Source organism: Eurosta solidaginis, chromosome 5 (genome assembly GCF_040869045.1).
Source record: "Eurosta solidaginis isolate ZX-2024a chromosome 5, ASM4086904v1, whole genome shotgun sequence".
NCBI classification, from domain to species: domain Eukaryota; kingdom Metazoa; phylum Arthropoda; class Insecta; order Diptera; family Tephritidae; genus Eurosta; species Eurosta solidaginis.
Window position 1 is genome coordinate 159697798 of NC_090323.1, and position 22282 is coordinate 159720079.

General features: G+C 35.4%; 1 protein-coding gene across 1 annotated transcript; it reads left to right on the top strand.

Annotated features, from left to right (window-relative positions):
* The first annotated feature begins 1574 nt into the window (after positions 1-1574).
* LOC137253069 (uncharacterized) lies at positions 1575-21841 on the top strand. The gene is made up of 2 exons (XM_067789387.1): positions 1575-2069; positions 21402-21841. The coding sequence occupies exons 1-2, from the start codon at positions 1981-1983 to the stop codon at positions 21727-21729; spliced, it is 417 nt and encodes a 138-aa protein (XP_067645488.1). The 5' UTR covers positions 1575-1980; the 3' UTR covers positions 21730-21841.
* The last annotated feature ends 441 nt before the right edge of the window (positions 21842-22282 follow it).

The window sequence follows — 22282 nt, forward strand, 5'->3', positions numbered from 1 at the left end:
GATTCCGAAAGGAATCTCCTAAGGTGGATGATAATTTGTTTGCTTGGAAGCTTTTCATGGTAGAAATACACTCAGAGGGCTTGCCAAACCCGCACTTCATGTAAAAAAAAAAACCTTTATAAAGTGTTTTATAAGTAACTTGTGAACCTGGGGCCTCCGTTAATGTTAAGCTAGCACACAACCTCTAGAACACGGCGCCTGTTAGATATAAGAATTAGATACAAAAAAAAGATACAAAAAAATGTTTATTTCTCCTCCCTCCATAATTTTGTATCTCTTTGTTTTTATCAATTGTAACTAGTCATCACCACTTATCTGTAGTTAGAATCATATCGCCAACCGAAAAGCAGCTGTACAATCTAGGGCATTAAATTTTGTAATCTCGGAAATATGTAATCCCGAAAACTTGCACATCTCCCAGATCTTGGGATAACAGCTTCGTTTCAATGATATATTTGAGCCGCAAAAATATATGTCGAAATTGACATTTTTAAAGTAGTTAGAGGAACAGAAAGAAAATTAATAAAGACAAGGCTCAATAACTTCCGAAGAGATTTTAGGCCAAGCTTCTCTTCCAGTTTGCGTCATCCTTCTAATTTGTGCCACCAATTGGCGGGACAGCATCTGCATGTTTTATGCCGACTCCGAACAGCGTCTGCAAGGCGAATGATGAATTTTTACTGCTAAGCTTTTCATGACAGAAATACACCCGGAGCGTTTGCTCAAAAATCACTGCCGAGGGCCGAGCACGCTTACAAAAATTTGTTTGTAACTGAAAAAAAATGTTTTATTTCCGTAATTTAATGCCGTAATTTAAATAATCGCTCCAGAAGAAGCCAAGGAAATTCGGTAAAACGTCGAGCTGTAAGGTGTATTAACTTGTTTTATTTGCATTACTCCACGATAGATCGGAAAAGCTTATCAATATGTATATATGCAAAATAATCAAACCGATAGGAACTCAATATTATGACAGAGGTTTGTTATTTGAAGTAGTACGCGCCGCCGTGAACGTAAGTTTTCTATGAAATTGGCTGATTTATTCACAAAATATGACAGTTGTTGCCTGTTGAAATGATCCATGAAATCAGCCCTTTTAAAATAAAAATCAGTTGGATTGATAAAGAATAATCGGTTTATAGCCAACAATAATTGGAGCTCGTAAGAGTCCCAAAGTAAGAAAAATCGGGCTTCCACTCGTAACTCACGATGTGCGGAGGTGTGCGGAGGAAATCGTGTATGCAGTCAAACTTAGATCTTCAAGATCTCCTAGAAAAGTGGTATCAGGATATTTCTTGTAGTGACCGGTTAGAACCAATTTTCTTATACAATTTTTATGTGAAATTCATAAGTGCGATGGATAATACCATAATATTAATATTCAGGGCTCATATTTTTAGAAGTCTATTTGAGTCGTTTTCAAATATATCACTGTAAGGCAAAAATATTTCGGGATTGTCGGGACTGTATGCACTAGTACCACCGAACAATCACTATTGTTGAGAGTGAAACTCTAATCTTACGATGCCTAAAAGTTGAATGCTAACAATCCAGTGCTCAGTTGTGGTGTAAGATTCGGTGCCGATGCACACGCACGAAGTAAATCTTTCTTGATTTAAAAAATTTCAGTCGTCGACAACAAATATACCTAAATGCATACATATCATCATTGAGTATAATGAAGAGCAGGCATCGAGACGGTTAATCGCTAAGAAAACATTCAACCATAAAATAAAATTCTTATCGTGCATTTGAAATAAATACAGAATTAAGCGCACAATAAGACAAGCTGATAAAATTAAAAAAAATATATTTGTCCGATGTTACATAAGCATTAAATATATATAATCTACTGTGCACAAAAAATAGATTAACAATATTGCAAAAATCAAATTTACGTGAATTCAAATAAATCGAATTTGCTAAAAAAAAACAATATTTTAAAATTAACACGAGTGCAACCGATAACAAACTGATCGTATGACTCTGAAAGATTTGGAAGTATTAGTAGCTGAAGTAGCGTTGTGTGACCGCGCGTCCGGTGGAAAAATGATGTCCAGAACATTTAGGTGAGTCGGATATTCATGTTATTTTTTAAAAGTGAAAAGACGACGTCAATCAACCATTGATATTTATCTTCCGCAAAAGCCATTAATCAAAAACCGACAATCAAACATATATCTGTAGCTGAAAGGTAAACTTTCGTAACTCTATGTTTTGCCCAAATGGAATTTATATTATTTTTTAACTTTACTCCGTCTTCTTGGCCTTCTGTCAAAAGATAGTAACTAAGCTATGGTTGGTTATCTGTACTTTTTATACCCAGCTGTACTTGTACACAGGGTATTATAACTTTGATTGGATAACGGTTGGTTGTACAGGTATGAAGGAATCAAGATAGATATAGACTTCCATATATCAAAATGATTTTCGAAAAAAAATTTGATTGAGGCATGTCCGTCTGTCCGTTAACACGATAACTTGAGTAAATATTGAGATATCTTCACCAAATTTGGTAGACGAGCTTATCTGGATCCAGAATAGATTGGTATTGAAAATGGGCGAAATCTGATGATAACCACGCCCACTTTATATATATATAACATTTTGGAAAACACAATAAACCTGATTACTTATTAAATAATACACCTAGAATGTTGAAATTTGACGTGTGGACTGATATTGTGACACTTGATAAAAATTTGAAAAAATGTTTTACAAATATTATTAATCATAAATCAAAAATCGTTCAACCTATCGTAACAACATTCGCAGAGAGGTTGCTTTACTATAAGGAATGCTTTGAAGAAAATTAACGAAGTTAAGGACCACGCCCACTTTTATATAAACGATTTTTAAAAGGGCCCTGGACGAATAAACTAAGCTATATCTTTGCAAAAAAAGCTCTATATCAATGGTATTTCATTTCCCAAGTGGATTTATAACAATAAAAGGGAGAAACTTCAAATTTGGAAAATAGACCTGGCACCGCCCCTTTTATGACTAAGCAATTTTCTATGTTTCGGGAAAAATTAACGGATCGTAATAAAATTGGGTACACAAAATTTCCTTATAGTAGAAAATATTTCTAGTAAAATGTACGGGATCGGTTAAAGACCACGGCAACTTAGATATAAGGCAAGTTTAAAAGGCTCGTAGACTAAAATAATAAGCTATAACTTACCAAAAAATAGTTTTGAATCAATTTCACTTATCAAGTTTTATTGTAAGGGGAAATGGAGAGATTTTTTTTTTTTAACGGGCGGTGCCACGTGTTATGTAAAAAAGTAATTTTTCTGAAATGAAATGTGCAATTGAAGCTCACGCTGAGTATATAATGTTCGGTTACACCCGAACTTAGACACCTTTACTTGTTTTAATTTAAAACTGCTGGATTTCCTTCATCATTGGACTTGCGGATTTCTTGTTTTTTTTTTTTTTTTTTTGACATACACTGTTAGCCCATCAGCTACAGATACATATATGTACATAAAAACATCGCCTTAAAATATCATCCAAAAGATAATTTTTCAATAGACGCTTAACTCTAGTTCGGCCTACGATTCTTTCACCTATTTTTAGCCGACGCGGCCGACTGCCAGAAAAAGAATAAAAGTCTTTGACTGCAATTATAAAACCTTATTTTGTATTTTTTCTACTTAAAATTCATTAAGTTAGGATGTTACAGAAAATAAGTTAACATTTATAAAAATATGTTTTTTTTTATTAAATAATTACATTGTCACCCCGGTGACTCGTCGGCCGAACTAGGGTTAAAGTACGAACAAAAATATTTTCAATCCCGCGCCGGTGTCGTGCGCTTCGTGGATGATAATTCTTTTTCCAATAACGTCTACGGCAAAGCTGTTAAGGACTTTGGAAGGCAAATAGCGTTACCGGTTGGATGCGGATTTTTATACTCAGTTGAGCAGAGCTCACAGAGTATATTAAGTTTGATTGGATAACGGTTGGTTGTACATATATAAAGGAATCGAGATAGATATAGACTTCCATATATCAAAATAATCAGGATCGAAAAAAAATTTGATTGAGCCATGTCCGTCCGTCCGTCCGTCCGCCCGTTAACACGATAACTTGAGTAAATTTTGAGGTATCATGATGAAATTTGGTATGTAGGTTCCTGAGCACCCATCTCAGATCGCTATTTAAAATGAACGATATCGGACTATAACCACGCCCACTTTTTCGATATCGAAAATTTCGAAAAACCGAAAAAGTGAGATAATTCATTACAAAAGACCGATAAAGCGACGAAACTTGGTAGATAAGTTGAACTTATGACGTAAAATAGAAAATTAGTAAAATTTTGGACAATGGGCGTGGCACCGCCCACTTTTAAAAGAAGGTAATTTAAAACTTTTGCAAGCTGTAATTTGGCAGTCGTTGAAGATATCATGATGAAATTTGGCAGGAACGTTACTTTTATTACTATATGTACGCTTAATAAAAATTAGCAAAATCAGAGAAGGACCACGCCCACTTTTAAAAAAAAATTTTTTTTAATGTAAAATTTTAACAAAAAATTTAATATCCTTACAGTATATAAGTAAATTATGTCAAGATTCAACTCCAGTAATGATATGGTGCAACAAAATACAAAAATAAAAGAAAATTTAAAAATGGGCGTGGCTCCGCCCATTTTCATTTAGTTTGTCTAGAATACTTTTAATGCCATAAGTCGAACAAAAATTAACCAATCCTTTTGAAATTTGGTAGGAGCATAGATTTTATGGCGTTAACTGTTTTCTGTAAAAATGGGCGAAATCGGTTGATTTCACGCCCAGTTTTTATACACAGTCGTCGGTCTGTCCTTCCGCATGGCCGTTAACACGATAGCTTGAGCAAAAATCGATATATCTTTACTAAACTCAGTTCACGTACTTATCTGAACTCACTTTATCTTGGTATGAAAAATGAACGAAATCCGACTATGACCACGCCCACTTTTTCGATATCGAAAATTACGAAAAATGAAAAAAATGCCATAATTCTATACCAAATACGAAAAAAGGGATGAAATATGGTAAGGTAATTGGATTGTTTTATTGACGCGAAATATAACTTTAGAAAAAACTTTATAAAATGGTTGTGACACCTACCATATTAAGTAGAAGAAAATGAAAAAGTTCTGCAAGGCGAAATAAAAAACCCTTAAAATCTTGGCAGGTATTACATATATAAATAAACTAGCGGTATCCAACAGATGATGTTCTGGGTCACCCTGGTCCACAAATTGGTCGATATCTGGAAAACGCCTTCACATATACAACTACCACCACTCCCTTTTAAAACTCTCATTAATACCTTTAATTTGATACCCATATCGTACAAACTCATTCTAGAGTCACCCCTGGTCCAACTTTATGGCGATATTTCGAAAACGCGAACACCTATAGAACGAAGGCCCACTCCCTTTTAAAAATACTCATTTTCATTTGATACCCATATCGTACAAACAAAGTCTAGAGTCACCCCTGGTCCAGAAAGGCCCACTCCCTCTTAAAATACTCATTAACACCTTTCGTTTGATGCCCATATTGTGCAAACAAATTCTAGGGTCACCCCTGGTCCACCTTTATGGCGATATCTCGAAACGGCGTCCACCTATGGAACTAAGGATTACTCCCTTTTAAAATGCTCATTAACACCTTTCATTTGATACCCATATCGTACAAACGCATTCTAGAGTCAACCCTGATCCACCTTTATGGCTATATCCCTAAATGGCGTCCACCTATAGAACTATGGCCCACTCCCTCATAAAATACTCTTTAATGCCTTTCATTTGATACACATGTCATACAAACACATTCCAGGGTTTCCCTCGGTTCATTTTCCTACATGGTTATTTTCCCTTATGTTGTCACCATAGCTCTCAACTGAGTATGTAACGTTCGGTTACACCCGAACTTAACCTTCCTTACTTGTTCAATTTAGCATTTACAAATATATGTGCCTACCCATCAATGGATGAAGCGCACGACGTGTATAAAAACTTTCACTGCAATGACATCTAAATCATGCTTGGTAAACAAGGAAGGAGTAATTTTTCTTTACCCACTTACTGACTTCTTCGTTGGGCTTACTGACGTAAATTGGCAACACCAAGGGAATTTAAATCATTTTCGTCCTTCGAGCGAAATAGGGTCTGCACTCTTCCTCTGCTCCCATAGACGGGTTTCGATAAAATACCTTCTTGGTCGGAGCATCACCTTTGGTTCGCTGGACTTTATTTATGCCTGCGTAAAGCTTGTACAACTTATCATTGAAGCTTCTTCGATACACGCTGTCGCCAACGCGTAGAGATCTGTAAATCCTTCGAAGAACATTTCTCAGTGTTTATGCTAACGCATCATATATGTATTAGGACGAGTACGATAGGTGACTTGTAGAGCACGGTCTTCGTGTGCCGAGAAATGACTTTACTTTTCAATTGCCCCCCTAGTCCAAAGTAACAGTTATGGGCAGTAGCGAATCAGGGCTGACTTTGTTATTTGTGTTAATGTAAGTTCCCAAATAAAAGAAGTCTTTTACTATTTCAAAATTGTGGCTGCCAATAGTGGCATGGTTGCCAACATACAAGTGCGCCGACTCCAGTTTGGAGTAAACATAACTTACGGCACGGGTGTTTAGGCCGACATTGGACATTGGGTGTACGCCAGTAACTTAACACGCTTGTTCCAGAGCGGTTGAGTTACGCAGCTCGTATAATTTTCTCTAGTATCGGATTAAAGTTATTGCTTGATTTGAGGTCACCTGTCTGGAATCTCGTTTAGTTTCCAGTGGGTTGAAAAGGTTACTCAACGTCATTTTACCCAAATTCAGATATAGCTGCATATAGGAATGCGGCTTTGAAATCGAAGCGGAGATGAAGTGTTGCAGTTATTTTTTTTTTTGAGTTTTTCCTAGTTTTAGCGCATAGTGAAAATCTGGTCGATGGAAGATTTACTAGGTCTGCAGCTGCACTGATAAGGTCCAACCAGCCGATTTACGGTGGGCTTCAATATTTCACATAATACATCTGACAGGTTCTTGTATGCCATAAGAGAAAGATGATTCCGCCATACTTGGCGCAGATCCTGCAATCTCCCTTCTTGTGGACTATGCAAAGAAAATGTACATAGATTCCAATCGTGGAGCATACACTCATCAGACAATATTTTGCATAGAAGTTGTTGCATGCAGCTCGCCAACTCTTAGCACACGTATTTGCAGGGTCCACATATAACATTTTCCAACGGTAGAGAGAGAACTATGGCCGTCTACAATACCACATACAGCAAGTAACATGTTTCATAAAACGGCGACAGCTACAATTTTCCATTTTGTCTGACAAATTATATGAAAGAAACTCATATCATATCCGACAATTTCTCTGTTTGTAATGTGACAAGATAGACAATGGTCGCTTGGTCTCTCTGGCAAATTATCAGGACAATGACAATACTTAAATGCTATATCCGAAGCAATGGAAATGCAACTTTAGAGAAATAGAGATGTCCGGAAGGAGTGAATATAAAGACCTACAGATGCTGGATAAAAGATATAGTACCCGAAGATTCTGCCATAAAATATTGCGAATGACTGCAGGTACACGAAAATATTAACGGCGATCTGATAACCCACTATACGTGCTCTTAACTTGTGGTGGTAACATTTCCCCATATTGCTAGGTAGCGACTGATATGACAAAACCAATACGCCACTCCCTGTAAAAGGATACACATGCCGCCTCTCGACCATGAATTATTGAAAATATTACTATCCCGACCAAAAAAAAAAAAAAATAAACCGCCGGACTACCGGCTGAGCTGTTAAAACATGGAAGTGAAAGTTTGTTGAAGAGCATGAATCAACTCCTATGCAAATAAAAGTTTTGACGAACGCCTGAGTGCAGAATGAAATTTATGTGTGCTCTTCCTAGTTCATATGAAAGGCGATCTCGTAAACTGCGCCAACTATTGTGGTTTCAGACCAGGTAAATCAGCTATCGACTCGATTTTTATAGCATTCCGAATCCTCGAGAAGATTCACGATACGAGAATCAACACCTATCGCATTTTTTGCAACGAATAATTTTTATCGACACCCGTGCTGGGTTGTACAGGAAGGGAGATATTTTCACTCAGTTTTGTCACAGAGGCAAAGGAAGACTTGAACCCCATTGATGTTCTCAACTTCCCTAGGGTGTTAAGCACCAGTTAATTGTGGTGTAGAAATTAAGTCCATATCCAGGGGGACAAAAATTATTCTCTCAAAGTGCCTCTAAAATGCCGTCGGTCAAGTATATTCCGACGTGCACACAACGAAGAAAATAATAACAAGTAAGGAAGGTTAAGTTCGGGTGTAACCCAACATTACATACTCAGTTGAGAGCTATGGTGACAACATAAGGGAAAATAACCATGTAGGAAAATGAACCGAGGGAAACCATGGAATGTGTTTGTATGACATGTGTATCAAATGAAAGGCATTACAGAGTATTTTATGAGGGAGTGGGCCATAGTTCTATAGGTGGACGCCATTTAGGGATATCGCCATAAAGGTTGATCAGGGTTGAGTATTGAATTTGTTTGTACGATATGGCTATCAAATGAAGGGTGTTAATGAGTATTTTAAAAGGGAGTAATCCTTAGTTCCATAGGTGGACGCCGTTTCGAGATATCGTCATAAAGGTGGACCAGGAGTGACCCTAGAATTTGTTTGTACGATATGGGTATCAAATTACAGGTATTAATGAGGGTTTTAAAAGGGAGTGGTAGTAGTTGTATAGGTGGTCGCTTTTTCGAGATATCGTCATAAAGGTGGAACAGGGGTGACTCTAGAATGTGTTTGTACGATATGGGTATCAAATGAAAGGTGTTAATGAGTATTTTAAAACGGCGTGGGCTTAGTTCTATAGGTGGACGCCTTTTCCAGATATCGTCATAAAGGTGGACCAGGGGTGACCCTAGAATTTGTTTGTACGATATGGGTATCAAATTAAAGGTGTTAATGAGTATTTTAAAACGGCGTGGGCTTAGTTCTATAGGTGGACGCCTTTTCCAGATATCGTCATAAAGGTGGACCAGGGGTGACTCTAGAATGTGTTTGTACGATATGGGTATCAAACGAAAGGTGTTAATGAGTATTTTAAAAGGGAGTGGGCCTTAGTTCTATAGGTGGGCGCCGTTTCGAAATATCGCCATAAAGGTGGACTAGGGGTGACTCTGGAATGTGTTTGTACGATATGGGTATCAAATTAAAGGTATTAATTAAGGTTTTAAAAGGGAGTGGTGGTAGTTGTATAGGTGGTCGCTTTTTCGAGATATCGTCATAAAGGTGGACCAGGGGTGACTCTAGAATGTGTTTGTACGATATGGGTATCAAATTAAAGGTGTTAATGAGTATTTTAAAACGGCGTGGGCTTAGTTCTATAGGTGGACGCCTTTTCCAGATATCGTCATAAAGGTGGACCAGGGGTGACCCTAGAATTTGTTTGTACGATATGGGTATCAAACGAAAGGTGTTAATGAGTATTTTAAAAGGGAGTGGGCCTTAGTTTTATAGGTGGGCGCCGTTTCGAAATATCGCCATAAAGGTGGACCAGGGGTGACTCTAGAATGTGTTTGTACGATATGGGTATCAAATTAAAGGTATTAATGAAGGTTTTAAAAGGGAGTGGTGGTAGTTGTATAGGTTGTGGCCTTTTCGAGATATCGCCATAAAGGTGGACCAGGGGTGACTCTAGAATACGTTTGTACAATATTGATACCCATGAAAGGTGTTAATGAGTATTTTAAAAGGGAGTGGGCCTTAGTTCTATAGGTGGGCGCCGTTTCGAAATATCGCCATAAAGGTGGACTAGGGGTGACTCTGGAATGTGTTTGTACGATATGGGTATCAAATTAAAGGTATTAATTAAGGTTTTAAAAGGGAGTGGTGGTAGTTGTATAGGTGGTCGCTTTTTTCGAGATATCGTCATAAAGGTGGACCAGGGGTGACTCTAGAATGTGTTTGTACGATATGGGTATCAAATTAAAGGTGTTAATGAGTATTTTAAAACGGCGTGGGCTTAGTTCTATAGGTGGACGCCTTTTCCAGATATCGTCATAAAGGTGGACCAGGGGTGACTCTAGAATGTGTTTGTACGATATGGGTATCAAACGAAAGGTGTTAATGAGTATTTTAAAAGGGAGTGGGCCTTAATTCTATAGGTGGGCGCCGTTTCGAAATATCGCCATAAAGGTGGACTAGGGGTGACTCTGGAATGTGTTTGTACGATATGGGTATCAAATTAAAGGTATTAATTAAGGTTTTAAAAGGGAGTGGTGGTAGTTGTATAGGTGGTCGCTTTTTCGAGATATCGTCATAAAGGTGGACCAGGGGTGACTCTAGAATGTGTTTGTACGATATGGGTATCAAATTAAAGGTGTTAATGAGTATTTTAAAACGGCGTGGGCTTAGTTCTATAGGTGGACGCCTTTTCCAGATATCGTCATAAAGGTGGACCAGGGGTGACCCTAGAATTTGTTTGTACGATATGGGTATCAAACGAAAGGTGTTAATGAGTATTTTAAAAGGGAGTGGGCCTTAGTTTTATAGGTGGGCGCCGTTTCGAAATATCGCCATAAAGGTGGACCAGGGGTGACTCTAGAATGTGTTTGTACGATATGGGTATCAAATTAAAGGTATTAATGAAGGTTTTAAAAGGGAGTGGTGGTAGTTGTATAGGTTGTCGCCTTTTCGAGATATCGCCATAAAGGTGGACCAGGGGTGACTCTAGAATACGTTTGCACAATATTGATACCCATGAAAGGTGTTAATGAGTATTTTAAAAGGACGTGGGCCTTAGTTCTATAGGTGGACGCCTTTTCGAGATATCGCCATAAAGGTGGACCAGGGGTGACTCTAGAATGTGTTTGTACGATATTGGTATCAAATTAAAGGTATTAATGAGAGTTTTAAAAGGGAGTGGTGATAGTTGTATACGTGAAGGCGTTTTCCAGATATCGACCAAAATGTGGACCAGGGTGACCCAGAACATCATCTGTTGGATACCGCTAATTTATTTATATTTATAATACCACGAACAATATTCCTGCCAAGATTTCAAAGGTTTTTTATTTCGCCCTGCAGAACTTTTTCATTTTCTTCTACTTAATATGGTAGGTGTCACAACCATTTTACAAAGTTTTTTCTAAAGTTATACTTCGCGTCAATAAACCAATCCAATTACCTTACCATGTTTCATCCTTTTTTCGTATTTGGTATAGAATTATGGCATTTTTTTCATTTTTCGTAATTTTCGATATCGAAAAAGTGGGCGTGGTCATAGTCGGATTTCGTTCATTTTTTATACCAAGACAAAGTGCGTTCACATAAGTACATGAACTAAGTAAGTAGAGTAAAGATATGTCGATTTTTGCTCTAGTTATCGTGTTAACGGCCATTCGGAAGGACAGACGGACGACTGTGTATAAAAACTGGGCGTGGCTTCAACTGATTTCGCCCATTTTCACAGAAAACAGTTAACGTCATAAAATATAATGCCCCTACCAAATTTCAAAAGGATTGGTAAAGTTTTATATCCTAGACGAATTTAATGAAACAGGGCGGAGCCACGCCCATTTTGCAATTTTCTTATATTTTTGTATTTTGTTGCACCATATCATTACTGAAGTTGAATGTTGACATAATTTACTTATATACTGTAAAGATATTAAATTTTTTGTTAAAATTTTACTTTAAAAAAATTTTTTTTTAAAGTGGGCGTGGTCCTTCTCCAATTTTGCTAATTTTTATTAAGCGTACATATATTACTAGCAGTAACGTTCCTGCCAAATTTCATCATGATATCTTCAACGACGGCCAAATTACAGCTTGCAAATTTTTAAATTACCTTCTTTTAAAAGTGGGCGGTGCCACGCCCATTGTCCAAAATTTTACTAATTTTCTATTCTGTGTCATAAGTTCAACTCACCTACCAATTTCATCGCTTTATCTGTCTTTGGTAATGAATTATTGCACTTTTTCGGTTTTTCTAAAATTTCGATATGGAAAAAGTGGGCGTGGTTATAGTCCGATATCGTTCATTTTAAATAGCGATCTGGGATGAGTGCTCAGGAACCTACATACCAAATTTCATCTAGATACCTCAAAATTTGCTCAAGTTATCGTGTTAACGGACGGACATGGCTCAATCAAATATTTTTTCGATCCTGATGATTTTGATATATGGAAGTCTATATCTATCTCGATTCCTTTATACCTGTACAACCAACCGTTATCCAATCAAACTTAATATACTCTGTGAGCTCTGCTCAACTGAGTATAAAAATCAATAACTTTTCAAAATGCACAGTTTACTTTTTTTAAAGACGATGATTTGAAACCAATCAGTTGTAACTTAACTTGTGCGAAAAAGTTTACTCTCATCTTTACATCCTTTAAAATTAGGCCTCGTCAGTGATTACTGATATAGGAAGTGCGGGTTGGATAAGAAAACGATCGAGCATGTTTTTGCTCGTCCACTGCGCTCGTCAGGCTAAGACAACTGCTATAAGGAATGGCACAGCTAGAAGCAACAAGTACTATAGGTCCTAGAAAGCTTCCCGTATTCGCCATAAGGATAGATTAATTTCATAACAAAGTCCTGGCTTCTGATAGGCGTTTTCAGTTTAGTTTTAAAGCAAACTTCGGGTAGCACTATGGACTCATTCAGTTTATGTGAGGTATTAAACTATAAAATCTAAAAAAACACGATCGTTCTTCAGCTGGTTATTTTATCTGGAGGCGTACATCATAATGAATGACTGATGAAATCCCTTCTTCGGATTTGCTTCGTAATATTGAGTATGATTAAGTACATAAATTATTAAAAACACGTACTCGTTAGATCCATAATTTATTATTATTTTTATAAACGGGCCTCCTCTATTCGTGTTATAAAGATGATAGATAATAAGTTATGGATGTAATGAATACGCGTTACCATTAGTTCGCATACGTCATTAATCACATTCACCAGTTCATAGCTATTGTGATTTTACTTTACTGTAGAGAAATAACTTTTTTAATAAAAAAAAAGTCGTTGAGCAAACACTCCAAGTGTTTCTGCCATGAAAAACTTCTCTTCGATAACTCGGATGCCGCCCGGAGTCGGCAAAAAATACGGAACATTGTCCTGTACAAAAAATTTAAGCAGCAGCAAAACGCAAAATTGAAAGGATGCTCCGTCCAAATCCCACCAAAGGTATATCGCGCCAAATATTTTTTTTTTAAGTTTCCGTGAAAATGAAATGGTACATTAATCTTGTCAAGAATCTCAAAACTGTCAGTCGTTAAAGGAAAAGAGAATAAGCACAAAGAAATTATCACTTTGACGAGCTGAGTTGATTTAGCCATGACCGTCTGTCTATCTGTTTGTACCCAAGTTAGTCCCTAAACTTTTGACATAAGTATCTTGAAGAAATTTGGAGAGCTGGTATATTTGGGTGTCTGGTTGATCATTTGTCCGAATAGAGTGGATCGGGCCACTATAGCATATATCCCATACAACCAATTTTTCTTAGAAAGATGGTCTCTGTCATTTATTCCTCCATTAACAGCTATAAGCTTGAAATTTCACGGAATGTTATCTAAATATACACATATTGTTATCTAAATATAATATATATTCCATACAACTTATTGATTAAATTTTATGAATTTTTGAAATTTCAACACATTATTGTTCAGCTCATTTCATGAATGGTATAAGGTCTTCTGCACAGCTGAAGACAGTCGCGTCCTTACTTGTTTTGATAACACAAAACAAACATGAAATTTTGTTAATCCAATTTATTCAGACTTGGATTCGTAGCTGTTAAACAATGCTATCACGTTTATCAGCCAATAAATACTTTTCATGCTTAATTGATTAAGTGCAATTGTACATGTATACACATCTGGGGAATATCTCCATTGGTATGTATACTCAGGAAGCTATGACGTAGCATTGGTATGTTCTATACAATTGATATTTCAAAGTCCACTGGTGAAATACTTGATTTTGAGTATGTGTATGACGAAATATAATGAAAAGAATAAGATAGTAATGAAGTATTAAATTAAGAGTGCACTTAAAGCATATGCCATTTATAATCTTAATATCTCAAACATCGATCGTCAGTACTGTGTCTCCGCCATTATTTTCTTTTATATCATATCCGATAATGTTACTTGCAAATGACAATAAGTAATCTTAATCTCAAGGATGATACCATAAACCAGAAGGTTGAAGTCAATATTACGAAACTGAAACCACTAGGCCATTCTGCTGTTATTTGTTTTCATGCTTAATTCAGTTTTTCTCATTTCTACACTAACAACACAATTGAGACATTTTGTCTCTATATTAATTTGTGTGCCATGTAGATTTGTTTTTGTAAAGTTCTTCTTCGTTGCGAATGAGAAGCTTTGTAAACTCAGGCTCAGTTGTACATATTTATGTATGTTTGTTTAATGGTGTGTTCAGTTTATACTTATATTACGAATTCATGAGCTTAGCACCGGCTTATAATAATTGAATTTAAATTATTATGTTTTTTAAGAGAAACTGAAAATTAATTAATGTCTTTCTGAAATATCAAGTAACAAGCAGAAAAACTGCGGTCTGTATTTCCTTTTGACAGAGATTGCTGGCCTGCAAATAATTAGCGGCCGAGGTTTTACAGCAACGATGCGTCAACAAATCGGAGTTTATAGATTTACCCTAAGGGAAAAAAATCGTTGTCTTAGCGGAACTTGATTTGAAACCCATCTGACTAACCTTAAAAATGTTTAGACAAACATGAAATACTCAGACAGACGTATGATCAAACCCTACACACATTGTTCTTACTTTCTCTATCTCTAACACTTTTCTTCTCTTATTTCCTCTACCCTCTGAATTTTCAAGTTAACCTTAATCGGCTCATTAATTTTCCCTATCCATTCATTCTTCCGTAAATCTTCCCGCACGTCCTCTTTCTCTTCCCGCTCTTTCTCTTATTCAAGACTAAGTCTCACTATTTCCTTAATCTTATCAGTATTCTTTATCTTCCTGTTAACCTCTATCTACTGCTTTGTCTCAAGCCATTATATGTTATTTCTAATTGCTGTTTTTATGTACGGGTCCATTTTTCGCTCTTATTTGGAATCCAAATCTATAAAATTTTGGTTGTAAAGATGGAGATTCGGGTTATTAGCGAGATTTGGGCAATTTTGTTCGTAGTGCTTTTGTTTAGCTATATTTTATTAAAATAATTTGTTAAAAATAAACGATTGTGAGCACACAAAGAAACTATTTGTACTATGGCACTATTGTGAATATTTGCACCCATTACCGGTAGTTGCTACCATGCGCTAGATGGCAGCGCAAGCTGTAAGTTTTAACTGATTGATAGAACAGCTGATTTCTGTTGATATTTGATAAGAGACTTTTATATTGGTTGCGGCTCGTTACTTTTATTCTTTTACTCTCACTCTTCACCATCCTCTTGTTGTTGCAAATTTGCTATCCATAACAAATGTTATCAATGAGTTACAGATCGACGAGTCATGGATTTTTTATCGAAAATTTACTATAGTAAAGTTATCTTTAATTTAACGAAATGTCGATATGTTACCAAAGAGCTATAGGCAAGTAATGAATTTGTTAACAAAAAGTTAAAGTATGCTATCCAAAAGTTATCATCGGTTGGTTATGAAACAGACACCGACCACACTTTACTATAAAATCGATGATAAATCCGGCGATAACAAGCCGATAAGAAACCATAAGGAAGTCGATGATTGGGCGATACAAACTGATAAAAACCCTTTAACTCGACAATAATATTTCGCTGTCGACAATAAGTAGATAATCAAACATTAACTTGTCGGTATCGCTTATTACAGACAAAGCGCCGACAAAGCTCTTCTCCAAAAGCCCGAAATTATTTGATTCTGGTAAAGTTGCCTTAGTTGCAGCTTAGCTTCAACTCTTGAGCGAGCTCTTGTTAATTAAATAAAATAATTTAAAAAAATGTCAAGTTAAACGGTTTTATTGAAAACAATACTTACATGAAGTAATAATAATACTAAAAGCTAGAAAATAATTAGGTAGGTCCTAGGTACTAGCCATCACACTCCTCATCAATCTAGGGCGTTGATCAGACAATTAAATAAAGCGTTGGGCGCGTGAGATTTAACTTAAACATTTTTTTTTCAATTATTTTATTTTCAGGTTTTTAGTCTTTACTTAATTGCCTATTATTTTTCATTCATTTAGTGACTCATTACTACAAGGACTCTTTCCTGACAATTTGCTATAATCTAAGTCCTCAATACATAATCCTTCCAAAGACTTTACTCGACGCTGAGCCATGTATGCTTGTCCCCCCTCCAACTCCAAAATATTTTGATGTCACTTCTACCGGACTGTATGTAATATTTGTTCCAAATATGAGCCAAATCGGACATCGTAGGTCGCTTTATATTCATGTATGTATTATGTGTTCAAAATATGGACCAAATCGGACCACAAATACTATTTGTTTTGAATGTCTCGATCTTTGTGCCACCTGGCGGCAATTTTTTTCATAGGCCGCATTCTATTCTTGTATGTATTATATGTTCCAAATATGAGCCAAATCGGATGACAAATACGATTTTTGTGAATATCTCGATCCTTGCGCCACCTAGCGGCGAGTTTTTTTCTTGTTATTGCATTGTCATCGGGTTCTAAACGAAATTCCAAGTTTCAAGCTTGTAGCTTATCGGGAAGTTACTTAAATTTCAATTACAAAAAAGTGCTGCCTGTCCAACCAGCCTGTCAAGTCAACCTAAATAAAACCATTTAAAAACGTTAGTTTTATAGACGTTCTCGAGTATGTTTATTTTTTTATGACTATTTCTCTTCTGAAAAAAATGTTGCACTTATTCTGCCCTCTTAAAATATTACTTTTGCAGAGCGGCACTATTTTCAGAGAAGAAAACGTCATTAGTTATATTTAATGCGATTTTTAACACGCTTATATTGGCTTCACCTGAATGTATGCTTGTTTGTAACTCTCTGGGCTAGGCGCGCAAAGGAGAGTTAGACCAGTGCGCGGACTTTTAAAAAGAGAATGTTGGTAGACGCAAAATGAAAATAGTGGTAGACGTTGGTAGATTTTTTTGTTTTTTTTCAAGAAAACAATAGCTACAGTTTATATTTGTACAAAACATTTCATAATTTATTGTAAAACAAATAGAGCACATTTCACGGAAATGACACTTTTAAAAAAACATGTAAAGAAAACAAAAAAATACATGTAAATATATATATATATATACATAGCTTATGCCTATATGGTACTTGCTTTTTCCTGTATTTCGAGCGTGAAATACTGACGAAAATTTACGTCTAATTACCACAACAATTTTCCAATGTACCAAATATACTGCCACAAAATAACCGACTTCGGCATGCTATCGTTTACTTAAAAATTTTTTTATTTTCGCTCAAAATCATTTCGTTCACAAAAAAACTAATGCAAATAGCGTGGGAAAATATTTGCGTGCTCATTTACTGCATTTATTTCATAAACAAATTTATTTCTTGTCTGAATTTGTGCACAAATTTTTCAAAATTGGTTAATTTGGTTAGGGTCATCTGTGGCAAGGCCATCAAAGTCGATATGTTAATCGATAATGCAACATTGTTGCGTGTAACAAGTATGATCTCAAATTTTCTGAATTAAAAATTTCATTGTACTAACTGACAAGAACGCGTGCTTAAATTGAAATAAAACTAAGTTTTTTTAAGCGTTTCGCTTGCTTATACCATTAAAGTAAAATAGTTTAATTTGTATAATTAATTTGTTAGTTATTTCTAACAGTCATCTCTTAATGTTATTTGGCTGTGCTCGGCAAATAAATACGTTTACCTAATGATCGCAGTATATGGTTTCCATGCGAACATATTGAAATGTTGGTAGATTTTTGGGCTTTGGTGGTAGAAGTGGTAGAAAATCAAAATGGGTCAAAAAGTTGGTAGATTTACCAATAACGTGGTAAAGTCCGTGCATTGAGTTAGACCCATCTAATGGCAATCATTGAAGCCTCGCGGCAGTGGTTAAATAACTCCCTACAAAACGAGTAGTGATTAATAGCGGAGATACGAACCTCTGTGCTTCAGTGCTGTCCACAGTGCATTGTAGATACTAAACCGGCACCATTTTTGCGTGTTTTTAGTTTTTTCTTTTTTTTTAATTATATTTATAATATTAAATTAATAAGCAAATATTTTAGTCTTGAAAGGCTCTATATTCATGCTGGAGTCAATTTTCAAAGTGTCGTTTAACTAGTAGCATACTTTAAGGGCTACAATTCGTTTTACACACGAAACTTAGAGCAAAACATTGCAAAGCTCAAAAGGATATTAGAAGGAATTACATAAAGTGTTTCTCAAGACCGAAAAATGGCTTATTAATTTTATTTTATTATATATTGGATTTTAAACAACGAATGCATTTACCGAGGCCCTCTCAACATATGCTTCACACTTAGTCCCGATCTTTGGAAATTTTTTCCATCCAGCCTAATGCACATATGTAAATACCTACTTAAACATGTATAGGCTTGCCATACGTTAGGCATTTCGCCTGATACACAGGCTTTAAAGACCTTGTCAGGCAAACAGGCCAACATCGTGTTTTGCCAGGCATTTTGCGTACATTATAATTTGGTATCTTTACTTATGGTGATTTCTTTTCTACACGAAAATGTCGCCTTCACGCCAACTCTCCAAAATGATGTGTTCTGTTGTAAAATCAGTGTAGCCTCAACAGAGGGCATCATTATCATTTCTCAACAACCTAAAAATGGCCAAAAATGTAACATTACTTGCCCTCGCTGCTATTGACGCTGCAGAGAACAGCCCTGTCAATCAGCTGATGAATCACATTGACAAATAAACAGAGTATACTAAAATGAATTTTAATTGAATAAATATAATTTGCGAAAGTTTTTGTTTATTTGGCGCGAAGAAACAGCTGATTACGTAACAGGGTTACAATTTTTGTTATTTTCAAGTCATGCAGGGTGGCACGGAATATTTTTAGTGGCTACAATATCACAGGGCGAAGTGAGATTCTTAAAAATGTTTGCACCTGAAAGTGGCGACATTTTCGTGTAGAAAAGAAATCACCATTAGTTTTCTTATATCTTTCACTAATTTTACATGTACTCAGTAATGTTGTCTAGTATAGACGAAGGAAAGTATATAACTCCTTGCTACCTTTCGTCAAGTGTCATAGCCAATGTCATCACCTGATCGTTAGTAATTTCTTAAAAAATATTAATTGCGGATTGGCTTTTAAATATTTCAATCACCTTTTATGCAGTTTATGTTTTTTTATTTTTGGTTATTTGCCTAAATGAAAGTGCTTATTTAATCTTCATTTCGGAATTTCTTAAAAAGCAAGACGCAACAAATGATGAAATGCAATGTAGAGCTAAGGAATGTCCATTTACATATCAAAGCGCAAAACATCATTTAAGTTTTTATGCATCCGATTGCTCCTCCAAATTAATAAAAAAAGTTGTATGATAAAAAGTTTAGTGCTGGTAAAACTAACTTGGAAGCATTGGCGGCCGGGGTTATTGGCCCCCATATATTTTTAGTAGTCCTAAATGAACTCAAGATGGCAAATTTTTTAACAATTCTGATAGACACTTCGGACAGAAAAGGGTTTGAATTAAATCTTATTTTAGTAACCCTATGAACGAAATATATAGATTGTTCCTACATGGAAGTCCCGCCATTTTTCAGAATGCAATTTTAGTTGTTGAAGCTGATGAAATAAGTGGTTCTGAAATTTTTTATGTTTACAATTTCGGCGTGAGTTTCCTAATTCTGAAGGGATATCTTAAAATATTATGTACCTATTGAACTTCTATGACAAAACAATTAGTTATTTAACTACTTGGCAGAGCAATTTTGAAGGATTATCTAAATTAAGGTGGATTAAAATTGATACAGATTTCAAATGCGAAGACGTTGAAATTAGTATTGGCGTAATATGCATAGTTCGTTCAGAAGTTTAACAGCGACAAAATGTTTGATGAAATTTAACTACTCAATGATATTATAAATACTGAAAAAGGAAGAGAAAAATGGAAACCACTAACCTGTGTAGACAGATGGATACGAATAGCTGAGGTAGCAGAGCTAACTCATATTAAAATAATAAATTTAATGAAAATAATGGAGTTTGCTTTGTGCATTCCAGGGACATCTTCCGCAGTGTAGCGGACATTTTACTTTGCGAAAATATCAATGGTCCGAGGAACGCGTATTTCAGTTTTGGCGGGGTTATTGAATATTCAAATAAACAGTGACGAGGACTGTTCAGTGTTCTACGATAAAATAAAAACCAACATTCAGCTACTAAAACGATTCAGCAGAAAAGTATGAGTAGGATACTAAAAATCAAAAAATTTATTTAAAAAAAATATACGGGTTGTGTCGACTTTTATTCCTTAAACATGAAAAAAATGTTTATTGTTTTTACTTTCTATGTTTTATTTTGCGATACTTTTGAAATGAAATCACTGTACCTATACCACAAGCCAGTACTGGTCTCTTCTGCTTTGTTAATTTAAATAAGTGACCTGCTTTTCTGATGTGATAAGATTACATATATGTATGTATGTACATTAGAGCGGGTCAAATTTGTTTCCCATCAGGAGTATAGCAAAAACATAATAACATTTCCAACAACTTTCATTCAGACAGTTTTTCTTTTTTCGAATTCGTTTTAGTAGAAACAAATTTCTATAAAAAAAACCTATATTTTCAAGTAATAAGCAAAAATTTTCTTCTACTAAAACGAATTTGAAAAAGAACTGTCTGAATGAAGGTTGCTGGAAATGTTCTGAACTGTAAAGAAAAAAATGTCCATAAGAAATTTATTAAAAATAATAATATAGTAGTTAAAGTTCATTTTAGGCAAATTTCTCTACTAAAATTCAATAACACTATAGATATTAATTCTGAACTTTACGTAAAATACCTTTAGAGTAAGCCCAATATGATATTTTTCCTATAATTCTATCAGAAGCTATGAAGATTTGTTGGCCAAACCCTACATTCAAATGCAAAATATCTATTTTGCAAAAGTGGGGACCCCGAAATCGGACTTAGAACTATGGTGTCTTCAGCAATTTTTCTTAGAATCATCAGTCAGGCCTTGAGTTGGAAAAATTATGGCAAGCCTACTCATGTACCATATCGCTAAGTGCACTTAACGACAAGAAATTTATACATATATATTTTTAAAATCATAACTTAAGTAATTTCCAATTACATTTTTTTAATTGCCTTTTTATGACTTTGTTTACTTTCCTTGCAGATATTTTAAACTGATGTACATTGTTGCTGGAATTTTAATGAGCAATGAAAAAGTCTGTGAATCTGTCGACAAAATGCAAATCACGCCGCGTGTCGAAGTCCGACAGATCCTACAACCGAAGCGAGTTTATAAAGGTGTGGAAAATGTATCGAGAAATTGGCTCCGTAGTTCTTATTGTTTTATAGTTAGTCGTATCAAACATCGAATATCGCCATTATTGAGCATTTTCAATGTATGGACGATTCCCAATTACTTAATTGCCTGTTCGACAAATTTTTTAAGCAAACAATTTATTGGGAGCGATTGTGATATGATATATAATAAATAAATTTAGTAAGTGATAGTTAATTAACATTTAATTAATGATATGACATACTTAAATTGAAATGATGGTATGAAGCCAAATAAAATTCAGTGCGCATGCGCAGCGATAAATAAAATGTAATTAGTTAGTTGTCCTATATAAGTCTGAGCCATACGATTTAGCATAACTGCTTTAGAATATTTTTGTTTTATATAAAAAATTGTTTATGCCCGTGGGTTTTACACCACGTTTTTGTAAAAATTATGCAAAATAAATAACAAAAAAAATTTTTAACTTCTTTTAAGGATGTGTATTTGCCATTTTTAAGTGCTGCTGAACAGCATAGGTTATACGATATTTTTTGTAGTATAATTTGTAGTGTACTGAAAAGGTCATGGGTGAAACATGAGTTGGTAAAATTGACTCCTGCTATAACTAATGACTGTGCCTGAGATTTATTTGATAGGAACAGGAAATTGCAGGCGTTTAAAATGGAAAGGCATATCTGCCGATATCAATGGAATCATTGGTACTAAACTTTGTTGTTTTCGAAATTTCCCGATAAAATTTATTGCTT